General features: G+C 40.7%; 3 protein-coding genes across 5 annotated transcripts in view; 1 reads left to right on the top strand and 2 right to left on the bottom strand.

The window, feature by feature from the left end:
- Nucleotides 1–5,545, bottom strand: part of LOC308079429 (protein PHTF2) — a 50,622-nt gene extending 45,077 nt beyond the window's left edge. For all 3 annotated transcript variants that reach the window (XM_080420905.1, XM_080420906.1, XM_080420908.1), the window contains exon 1: nt 5,392–5,545. The gene's annotated coding sequence lies outside the window, so the exon portion shown is untranslated. The remainder of the gene's footprint in view (nt 1–5,391) is intronic.
- The window catches only part of llph (LLP homolog, long-term synaptic facilitation factor), a 152,723-nt gene that overhangs the window by 134,947 nt on the left and 5,524 nt on the right, over nt 1–12,252 (bottom strand). The window lies entirely within an intron of this gene.
- On the top strand, nt 7,566–12,058 carry LOC308079521 (transmembrane protein 60-like). The gene is made up of 3 exons (XM_080421070.1): nt 7,566–7,700; nt 8,472–8,584; nt 9,403–12,058. Exons 2-3 carry the CDS (start codon nt 8,501–8,503, stop codon nt 9,718–9,720), a joined length of 402 nt encoding a protein of 133 aa, XP_080277196.1. The 5' UTR covers nt 7,566–7,700; nt 8,472–8,500; the 3' UTR covers nt 9,721–12,058.

Below are 12,252 nucleotides of genomic sequence, written 5' to 3'. Positions count from 1 at the left end.
TATCACTGTCTATATCTGTCTTTCTTCCGCGTGCTCTCTCCCTCTCTCTCTCTCTTTTCAGTCCATCACGGGGTTCTCTGTATATTTCATGAGGGGCCTGATTACATCCTTGAGCTAGGGCAAGAACGCATGTGTGTGTGTGTGTGTGTGTGTGTGTGTGTGTGTGTGTGTGTGTGTGTGTGTGTGTGTGTGTGTGTGTGTGTGTGTGTGTGTGTGTGTGTGTGTGAGTGTGTGTATGCGTGTTTTCCACCACAACCAGGGTGATTCCCTAACAGATCATGTAACACCCAGAGACCCTCCATGAGTATTACTCATGTGGCAGGACCCCCCCCCCCCAACACACACAGGTCTCGTTGCACCAACAGACCATATCAATTAACCCTTAAAGAGACATTCCTCTGAAAACAGAAACGACTTCAAATGCATTCATGATCATCTCACAGCACACCTATAACATCTACTGCAGATAAAACATTGTCTACTCTGTGTTTACATAACAAAACAGTAAGACACTTTTTTACCAATTATTATTTTCTATACCAGCAGTTATCAGTCAGAGGAGTAGTGTGCTGGTGTTTACCGGACCGGATCGCTGGCCTAACGGTGCGGGCACGTAGGCTCTAAAGTAGCCTGACACTGTGTGTCTCTCCCCATTTCTCTCTCCTGTCCATCTTCACTTAAAAACTATCAATGAAAGGCAGAAAAGCCCCAAAAAACAAATATTTAAAAAGAATAAAAATCATATATATATATATATATATAATTATGATATAGTTTTCTTATGTAAATAAATACAGGGCAAAGTGACATACTATACTTCTTAAGAGTGTGGACAGTAGGACAGACGAGAGGGAGCAGGGGAGACAAACCTTATGAAACAGTGTAGAGGAGACACAGGAGAGACAAACCTTATGAAACAGTGTAGGGGAGACACAAACCTTATGAAACAGTGTAGGGGAGACACAGGAGAGAAGTCTCTCGGACCTGATCCTAGATCAGCAAGAGGGAAATGGCCCTTTAAGTGAACCAGGCCAATCTGATTGGCTGCAGTCTCAACGCTGTACCGGAGACCACAATGTCCTCAAATAGAACGGCAAGCTGGTCACATATACTTTAGAATGGAGAAGTGGTGTGTGTGTGTGTGTGTGTGTGTGTGTGTGTGTGTGTGTGTGTGTGTGTGTGTGTGTGTGTGTGTGTGTGTGTGTGTGTGTGTGTGTGTGTGTGTGTGTGTGTGTGTGTGTGTGTGTGTGTGTGTGTGTGTGTCTGAGAAAGGGAGAGGAAACCAGTGACCACAGACAAACTGAAAACAGACAGACATACACAGCTTTTGTATTATACTTGTGAGGACATCAGCATTTTAAAGGTTATTTTAACGTTTCTAACTATTCTTTAGATTTTTTAAATCCTAACCCTAAAGCCTGACTTACTCGAGCTAGTAGATCTGCTATTTCCGATGCGCAACACCAGCACGCAATGTCTACTTCTCAAATTCTACGCTAATTGTGCGGACATTCGTTCCTCACAAGTATAGTAACAAGTACACAACACACACACACACACACACACAGTGCTGCTGACTGTGCATGCATGGCTGCAGACTTGAGCTCCAAAGAAATGTCTCAACACCAGACCAGACAGTCACACGGCACACACACACACACAGTGCTTTCCTGCTATGGACCAGCAGAGCAGAATGGCTGCTCTCATCTTTCACTCTAATCTCTTCATTGTCTTTTCCCATCTCTCTCCGTCTCTATTTTTAACCACTTAAGGAGAAATTCACCCAAGAAATGCCTTATTTATTTTCTATCAATTACACACCCCATGAAGCATTGAATTGGATGACCGGGTGGCTGCTCAGTAGGAGAATCAATTGACTCCGCCGGTCATCAAATTATTGGATTGGATTCATGAATCATGAATTCAACGCTTCATGGAGTGTGTAATTGACAGAACTACTCCTTTAAACTTAGTTTCTTAGTGAAACGGACCTGAGTTACAACTGCATTACGTTGTGAGCTTGTAGATCGGCTATTTCTGACAAATGTTCCCCCGAGAACAGCGGGTGTTGGGGTGCAAGTGGTTACTGGTTACGTTTTAGTGACCGATTAGTAAAGCACCACTGACGCATGTACACACACGTGTGTCACCGATGGAAGAGCACTCCCTCCACTGCTGGCTATTTGGTACTCAGACAAATTAGGAACTAGAAATTTGGAAAACAAAGCGCAGACAGACAGACAGACAGACAGACAGACAGACAGACGAGAGAGACGTTAGACATGTTGAAGAGTGTTTTGTCTGGGAGAGCAACTACCAAATTACATTTGATATCCAAAGCGAGAAAGGTGCATGTGTGTACTGTATGTGTGTATGAGAGAGAGAGACAAAGTAAGTATATCTAAGGCAAATTTAAATATACAAATTCTGCTACACACACACACACACACGATTAAGAAATACCAAGTCCTGCAACCACTCCTTCTATGGAAAGATATAGAGACATGTAAAAATTACATTTGAGATTCAAAGAGAGAAGTGTGTGTGTGTGTGTGTGTGTGTGCGTGCGTGCGTGCGTGAGAGAGAAAAGAGTGAGAGAAGTATACCTAGCCTTGTGATATTAGTAAATCACTCTTAAAAGCAATGGCTAAACAGATAAGCAGAGACAACAGACACGCACAAACCCAATGAAGTACCACAAGCACTCCTTCTATGGTGGGATATCTGAAATACTCCTGCTTCATGCAAGTGTGTGTAATATGTGACGTGCATGCGTGTTAAGAGAGGGTAGCCCCACTCACATTACCCAAATTATACACACACACACACACACAAGAAAGCCTATTTTTTATTGACCGGTTTAGAGGGCCTTCTGTCTACACACACACATTGATGTTAGTATAGTACCAGAGGCTGGGAGTGGGCTCATAAAAGGACTAACATATCTAAAATGCTACAAGGAGTCTGGCCCTGTAAGTTAGGGTAACCGTAAAATCTAAATCTAAAATCACAGGCAATCCCTCCCTGCAGGGAGGCAAGGACACGATGAATAGGATCACTTCTCTTTGAATTGGCTAAAAGCCTTTCATCTGCTTTTTGAAACAGCTGGTTGGCGGGGGATGACTTCTAATCGTGTTTAGATAATAAAAGCGCGGATGACCTTTTCAAGGTCTACAAATCCTAAAAAAGGTACTTCATTTTGGCCATGTTCGTCGGCTAGAGGAAATGCAAAAATAGACAACAAAGAGCTAGATGAACAGAGTGAGCACGAGAGAGAGACAACAGACAACAATATAGGTCTGTGTCTGACCGAAACACTCTGAACCAGTCACTCTGAACCACTGCAGTTAACTACAGGCCAATCATGCCAGCAAGACATAGAGAATGGACAGAGAGAAACGGACAAAAATTGAAACAAAAAGACTTGTCTGTAATCAGACACTGGTTTGTCTACAATGTAACTAACAGTGATTCCACTTCATCTGTCAACATCATAGTGGTCACTGCTCAGTGCTCACACACACACACACACACACACACACACACACTAGAGTCCTGCAGGCCCGCCAGAGCCCGCCCACGGCCCGGCCCGCCAAAACGGGCCGGGCTTGGGCTGATTCTGTATTTGACACACGGGCCCAGGGCCGGGCTCGGGCTGAATGCCACGGGCCAGGCCCGGGCTCGGACTGATTCTGTATTTGACAAACGGGCCCAGGGCCGGGCTCGGGCTCACAGAACATTTTGCGCAGATAATTGATAATTGAAGCCCGGCCCGGCCCGTTTTGGGCTGATTCTGTATTTGACACACGGGCCCAGGGCCGGGCTCGGGCTGAATACCACGGGCCAGGGCCGGGCTCGGACTGTAAAATTGCGCCACCTATCGGGCCAGGGGCCGGGCCGGGCTGAATACCATGGGCCAGGGCCGGGCTTGGGCCCACATTCTCGGCCCGTGCAGGGCTCTAACACACACAATGTGGTACCATAAACTTATCTAAAATCCAAACTGTTTAAAATGTCAATTTAATGGACAGGAACCTCACACGTGCAGTAAACTCACTCACCAGTCCACGGTAAACATTTACCAGTGTTTGCAGTGTATGTGTGGCATATATGGCCGTATGATTATGATGATTGATTGCATAAGACTATAACAGACAGCTCGGGCAGGCATGCCACATATAGCAGACAGAAAGAGAGAGGATGGGGACAGATCTATGTTGACTTGCACAAACAACCCTCAGATTTTTCATCATGCTTTGTAATCTTCTGATGACCCATATTCCAGTGTCTGGGATGTGCTAACAGCAAAGAACAGCCTCCACGTTTGCCTTGTGACCTCATGTCGTTAACCAATGTGAACGACCTGACTGGCATCCAAGTAAGGTTAACCAGCACAGAGGTTCTCAACCTGTGGGTCGGGACCCCTCGGGGGGGGGGGGGGAATGAGTGAGTGGGGGGATGTGACCCAGAGTCAGCCTGGCTGGTAGCTGCTGGTGTTCTACTGATCCATGTTGAATATAGGTAGACAGACAGACATAAAAATGTCATACTGCAACAATCTGCCACACTATGCAGTTTATAATCCCACACTGCATCTTAAATCACCAATAAACAGTACCGACTCCTATACAGCTATAACAGCTATAACTGGATAATAGATGGGAGAACGAAACAGAACAGGAACCGAATAGAATAAAACAGAGTAGAGTTTAGAAAAAATAGAACTTTGCATTGTCATACTTCATTAGCTATTAGTCAGTAGTAGTCATCTATATCACTGCCGTCCAGTGGAGACATGCATGATTAAATAAGGTTAAATCCTGCTTACAGCTTCAGAAAGAAGCTGAGCTAAGCTAACGGTAGATAGCATGCAATCACAAAGAGCTGTGATCAGTGTTGCCAGATTTTGTGAGAGACATAAGCAACCATGTCTATGAAAACAAGCCCAAAATAAGCAATTTATAGCAGGCCACATGAGCACTTTATAACCCGATAATGCTATCGGTTATCTTCCAAAACTATTGCAATAAAATGTGGAATATTTGGAATATTTTAGATTTTTTTTAACAACACAAATCTGGTACAGGGGTCACAAAACACTTTTAGATGGACAAATACATAGGCCTATTCATTTGGGGGTCCTTAACAATGTTTGAGAACTGCTGGTTAAAACAACATTAGGAAACAAACCCAAAATAAGTAACTACACTTTAAGAACAATCCCAAAAAACGGCAACCACCAATTTTTACAAGCGACTTTACAGAAGCCCAAAGTCGCCCATAAAAAGCCGACATGGCAACACTGTAATAGCAGTCCTTTAAAAACATGACATCCTGATGGTCAGTGCTGTTCAAACATGCTTCAGTAATTATAAAGCTTTTCAGGCTTACCTCGTGAACTCCTCTGGACTGACGACCTCGCGTTGATTCAAGGTTATTTAAAGTGTACGGATGGAACCCACCAGCTCCATTGTGTGTGTGTGCTGTTGAAGCTGAATGTGTGGTGCTGCTGGTGTGGTGGTCGATAGTTTTTGAAGTGATCTCTTTTCCCTTTCTACCCAGTACCCATAGACCGTGAAAACGCTACTTCGACTCCAGGCCGAAAGTATCGTTGTAAAGGCGCAAGAGCATTTGCGTCCCGAATCCTAGTATGTGTGCTGGATGCTTCCCTGGGTAATATCCAGTTGTCCTGGTGGACAGTGATGGAAGAAGTACTCACATGTTTTATTTAATGGCTGGGAAGGAATATGTCAAAAAAAATAATCATAAAGATCGTGCACTTAGTGACTAGTTTTTGATTTTTGGCATGGTGTTAGTTAGGTATGGGTATACGGTCAGGGTACCCTGACCCACAATCTTTATGAATTCCCTCCCAGCTATAAGTAAAAGTATCAATACTCCAATGTAGATATACTATCTGATCTCTAACTTTCAAGTAAAAGTGAATAAAAAATGTACCTGAGTAAAAAGTATAAAAGTATTGGTATCAAAATATAGCCTACTTCGAAACTAAAAGTACTCATTATGCAGAATGTCCCATTTCAGTTTTCAAATGTATGAAAATATTTTGAAAATAGCAGATCGATGCAACGTATTGTGAGCTTGTAGATTGGCTTTTTTCAAATGGCCGAAATGTATAGGGCTGAGTAATGTATTTTTGTAATAATAATCTAAATCTATAAAGTAACTAGTAACTAAAGTTTTCAAATAATTGTAGTGGAGTAAAAGAACAATATTTGCCTCTGAGGTGAAGTGGAGTAGAAGTAAAAGTATTGACGATTGGTGGAAATACTCCAGTAAAGTAAAAAATACCTCAACATTTTACTTAAGTACAGTACTTGAGTAAATGTACTTATTATAATGCGATGTAGAATCAGGTTATCATCGTGACAAGAGAGTTTACACGTCGCTAAATGTAACATTTGAGTTTGAGATTGAGATTAAATGTTGCGGTTCGTGGGTTTGATTGTATGTCTTTAAATGTCTCGATGAATTGAATACACAGGCAGGACCACAACGGAAACAAGCCCTTGGGGCTTTTTGTGTTATCCTTTTACACCATTGTATAATCGTACCACTGTACAATTAGTAAACCGTTAATAAAGTATTCCATCAATCAATCACAAGGATAAATGTTTCAATTGCAGTGAAAGTGACAGTACTTTACTCCCCTCTAGCGGCAATAAGGACTTATTACATGGAGGTGTTAAATCCAGCGTTGCCATATTTTGTGAGAGAAATAAGCAACCAGATCTACGAAAACAAGCCCAAAAGAAGCAACTAGGCCACATGAGCCCGTTAAACCGCGATGCAACGCGTTGTGAGCTTGTAACCTCCAACCTCTTGAAATAAAACGTGTAATATTTGGAATATTTTTGAAACATATTCTAACAACACAAATGCTCCCCTGGGCACAAAACATTTTCATGAAAATATTTGAGAACCACTGGTTCAAATAATAATAAAAATGTTGGAAACAAACCTAAATAAGCAACTACACTTTAGAAACAAGCCCCAAAAAAACGCAACCCGCAAACTACCAATATTTACAAGCAACTTTACAGAAAAAGAAGCCCAAAGTCGCTTATAATAAGCCGACATGGCAACACTGGTTAAATCATTGATGCGCGTATATACTTCGTTTACGGTAAGAATTTGGCACGAGCGACATGTCCAATGACGGCTATGGAATAAATTACAGTAAAGAGAAACAACCAATCCCTGTCTTCGATGGGCGGGATCAACGCACATAACGGAACCAGCGTTGCCATGTCTAACTATTATAAGCGACTTTGGGCTTCTTTTTCTGTAAAGTTGCTTGTAAATATTGGTAGTTTGCGGTTTTTTAGAATGTTTAATTTAAAAAAAAATCTAAATATTCCCCATTTTATTGCAAGAGCTTTTGAAAATAGCAGATCTACAAGCTCATTGGCATTAGCTATTTTCATAGCCAATGTATATCAGGTTTAGTTTAAGTGCTTATGTGGCGTAATAGTTGCTTATTTTGGGCTCGTTTTCATAGACCTGGTTGCTTGTTTCTCTCACAAAATATGGCAACAGTGCGTTCGTCCGTTAGCACGTTTATAATGTTATGTTTCACTGTCGCTTAAACAAATAAGATGAGCTAGAACATATTTATTGGGTTTCAGTTTGACACCAAAATGATGCCCGTCGCCCTGGAAACGCTTTAAATTAACAAGGTAACGTAATAAAGTGGTTGTTGAATTAACAGTAACGTTGTTATCATCTTGCAATAAGCTAACGTTAGCCATTGTCAACCTCAATGAAAACACACTAGATTTGAATGAATTGTCAACGGTATACCATGGATCATTGTTATTAAATGTGGTTGTGCCTTTTACACATTGTCCTCAGCAGTGGTGGAAAGAGTACTCACATTTTTTACGCAAGTAAAAGTAACTAACCAGTAACTAAAGTTGTCAAATAATTGTAGTGGAGTAAAAGTATAATATTTGCCTCTGATGTAATGGAATAAAAGTTAAAGTACTGAAAATTGGAAATACTCCAGTAAAGTAAAAAAAAATACCTCAAAATTGTACTTAAGTACAGTACTTGAGTAAATGTTACTTTACACCACTAACTGTTACAAAACGAAATAATAGCGTTGTAATATATTTCCTTTTGCAGACGGTATTCCAATTCAGTTTATTTTATTTTGTATTATCTTACATAACGTTAACAATAACACATACTGAACATAATGAAGGCAATGCAATTTGTGCTTTACATAAATCATTAATCAAATGAAACAATAAAATAATAATAATGACATTAGAATTGGAAATAGGCTACAGCTATTCAGGACACATAAAGGGACATTTGAATGCAGTAAAAAACTATAGAAGTAAAAAAAAATATATATATTACAATTACAGTGCATAAGAATAATTTAAGAATCTCAATCAAAGGTATAGCACTGCCCCCCCCCCCCCCCCTCTCTCTCTGTCTAGGTCTAGGCTAGCTCTACCATCAGACAGTCATGTCTCTGGCTCAGAGGGTTCTGTTGACATGGATATTCACCCTGGTTTTTCTCATCATGCTGGTCCTCAAACTGGATGGAAAGGTAACTAGTCTTCAGTGGATGGTGTTTTTACAAGAATGTTAAGAATGCCAGATTGTAGACTGAAAGGTGTACAATAACTCAGTGGTTTTTAACCTTTTCAGGCCGGGACCCCCCATAATAATCATATTAGAACTGGGCACCCCCCACCTTGGAATGTAGGAGTTAAGGCATTCAATTTAGTTTTACTTGGTTCCACAGATACATATTGTGAAATTAGCAGATCTACAAGCTCACAACGCCTCGCAAGTGAGCTTGTAGATCTGCTATTTTCACAATTGTTGCCTCTTTCTTATATAATTTGATAATTTGGCCAATGTTTGACCAGTTTTTATTGTATAGTTTGTATAGTATAGTTTTGTGGTGGAAAGTACATCTACTCAAGTACTGTACTTAAGTACACTTTTTTTTTTTACTTTACTCCAATTTTCTATACTTTTACTTCTACTCCACTACATCTCAGAGACAAATATTGTACTTTTTACTCCACTACAATTATTAAATAATAGTGGAGTAAAAACATACATTAACCTCTTCAGCCCTATTTGAACTTTGGCTATTTTCAAAATATTTTTAATACATTTTAGACATATCTTGTGAAACGGAACATTCTGCATAATGAGTACTATTATTTTTGGTACTTTAAGTATAGTTTGATGCCAATACTTTTGTACTTTTACTCAAGTAAATTTTGATTACTGGACCTTTACTTTCAACAGTGTTTCTACATTGCAGTATTGATACTTTTACTTAAGTGAAACATTTGAGTACTTTTCCCACCACTGAGTATATCTTACCTTACATACACCTTCCTCCTATAGGTGCAATGGAACTGGTTCCTCATCTTCCTCCCTGTCTGGGTCTTTGATGGCATTCTCCTGCTCATGCTGGCTGTCAAGATGGCGGGCCGCTGCAAGCCGGGCTACGACCCGCGCAACGGCTCCCCAGACCTGCGTGTGAGGGTGTGGTACCTCACTGCCACGCTGCTCCAGCTGGCCTTCTGCCTCACGCTGTGCGCAAAGCTGGAGAGACTGGCCGACCTGAAACTAACCTTCGTCTGCGTGCCGCTGTGGAGCATGCTGCTGGGAGCACTGGTGGAACTGGGGCTTAATATATTCCCTGAGAGGAGGGAGGCTTGACCCATTAAGACCTGAAGCCGATTCTAAAAATGTTTTCTAAATCCTTTTTTTTTTAAACATAAAAAATATAAAAATAAAAAACAATATATAATAATAAAAAATAAAAAAAACATATTCAAAGATTTGCACACATTTTCACGATTAAAAAAAAATAGCAGATCTGCAAGCTCATAGCATGGCACTCGGTCGCACTATGAGCTTGTAGATCTGCTATTTTTGAATAGCCAAAAAATAATCTTAAAATTACACACAGCTGCGTTCCCGGTCTAGATGGATTAAAATGTGGGACCCGTTTGACTCTGAGGAAGACGAAAGTCGAAAACGTCAGTCACAAACGTCAGTCAGCCTGCAAAATAATAAACATGTGCAGACCAGCCGAGCGCTCCGGTATATTTTATTTGGGTAGTCTGCTCCTGAAGTGCCCAGGTATTATTCTCTCTGCTTAAAATGGGGGAGTCAGACCAATGTCCCAGACTCAAATATGAACCTTTAAACCTTTAAACAGCTAAACGTTATTGGTGTTCTTTCATAGAACTGGGGCTAACCTAACCTGAGAGGAGAGGTTTAAAGGCTCGGACCTCAATCTAATTTTAAACTTTATCCGTGGATAATTGACTGAGCAATGAGCATAGGAGGTCAAGTTTTGCTGCATTCATACAGTGAAACGCATTTAAATCTGGGAGCTGCCCAGTGCCCATTACAACCACAGTATTCTTCCCACTGAGCGGCTCCACTTCATGTTAAAGGTTATTGTGGATGTTCATGTGCACAATAAGGCTGCTCGGGAGCGCTGATGTTTGGGGTTCTTAGTTTAAGTAGTTGGAAATCTGGTAGTATGGGGTTGTGGTGGAGCCTGTGGAGAGATTACTGTGTAGATGACACTGGGAAGGAAAATTAATTATTGTATTATGTAAAGTATTGTATTTAAGTGTGTAATTTCTAAGTAATCTATTATGCTGTATAAATTAACACTGTGTATATAATAGTATGCTAGTACAGAACTACATGAAAGAATGAATTGCTGAACTAACACACTGTGTGTCGCCTGGAACTACGTTACTGTACATATTCAATACCTGTCAAAGTACTCAAACTTTTCATCAGTATTACGCTACAGCAGTTTGACCACAGACCTGCTTACCCTGAACTCTGGCTATTGTCTATTGCTTTCTCCTGTATTTACTGTGCATGAATTTGAAGGAAAACTTTCAGACAGCACACATTTGTTTGACTGACTGATACTGTTTGAGTGAACATTTTAAATGTGTTATGCCATTTGTTTAATCTGATACTTCAAACCAGTTCTTGGTCACCTTTCTGCACAATGTTGAACAGAATATAAACAAAGTGCATGGAAAACGGAAAGGGGCGCTATGACATGACACCTTTAAATATGTGGTTTATGAATGGATGTGACAATAAATTATTTGTACCTGAAACTAAAATATGAAGCATATTAATTCTGGGGAAGCTTTGCTTTACCAGGGGCCAAGTTGTAGAACCGTTTCTTAAACTGGAACAGAAGAGAGAGAGAACAGAAGACACTTTAGCTGAAATACACTTAATTACCGTCATAATGTGCGTTGTCCTATTGTAATTTTAGACATTCCAGTTTTGACATCAAAGCCAAGAAATCTGTCAAATGTCCCAGCCCTGGGGTCTCGCTCTTTGCAGAGTATATTAACACACTCATCCACTGTTATAACTTAAATCTCTTCTCACTCTCACACATTCTTTCCCTCACTCATTTCCTGTCCCTCAATCTTTCTATGTGCTTCTGTCTCTTGAAGGTCAACCCAGTTCCTCTGGGAGTCCTGCTGTGCATGTATGCATATGCGTGCTCACACACACACACACACACATGCACGCAGCACAAGTCCTATTTGACTTTAAATGCGGCAGTCCTGAATTATAGACCTACTGTGGAGAACATTAAGGTAACTCCAGACTGTGTGCGTGTGCTGTCGGCTGCCATGTTGCCCAGTAAAACTGCTGAGGTCACCATTGCCGCAGTCTGCAGTAGGATCCTTCAGTCCAAAATAACTTGATTTACATTTTTGGGCGAATGACACCGTTAAGCAACAAAGTATAAATAAGGCTTTCTACAACAACAGACAGCAGTTAGTCAGATACTAGTACATACAAGCTCTGAGATCCTTTATGACAGGTACTGAGACTGACACACAGAAAATTAAGAAGTGAAGGAACAGCCAAAAAGAAAGTGAGGCACAGGTGTCACCTTTTTCTCAGTTACACACTGATAAGGGTATGGCCACATACACACATACTGAGAGGTGTTGTGTTCCACCTATGTGATAAGCCACTTCATGTTGTGGCAAGGTAGTTATTACACAGCTCCCCAATTGTCAGTATTAAAATTAATCATTCTTGGTTCATGGCAAATAATTTCTGTCTAAGGTTCTTTTATGCAAAAGCAGAAAAATAAAAACAGTGCAGCAAGTAAAATTTACTGGAAGTAATTGTTTTGGTAGGAATGGGAGTTTGAGGCAGTATGATGAAGTGTGTTGACAG

The sequence above is a fragment of the Gymnoscopelus braueri genome, assembly GCF_963280865.1.
Source record: "Gymnoscopelus braueri genome assembly, chromosome: 23".
NCBI lineage: Eukaryota > Metazoa > Chordata > Actinopteri > Myctophiformes > Myctophidae > Gymnoscopelus > Gymnoscopelus braueri.
Note: the sequence above shows the minus strand (reverse complement) of the source record. Positions and strands in the feature narration are given on the sequence as shown.

Bases quoted from the DNA above. Each gene is read 5' to 3' on its own strand.
- LOC308079521 (XM_080421070.1), top strand. From the start codon at position 8,501: ATGTCTCTGGCTCAGAGGGTTCTGTTGACATGGATATTCACCCTGGTT. The intron at 8,585-9,402 runs GTAACTAGTCTT...TTCCTCCTATAG, and splicing joins TCCTCAAACTGGATGGAAAG to GTGCAATGGAACTGGTTCCT.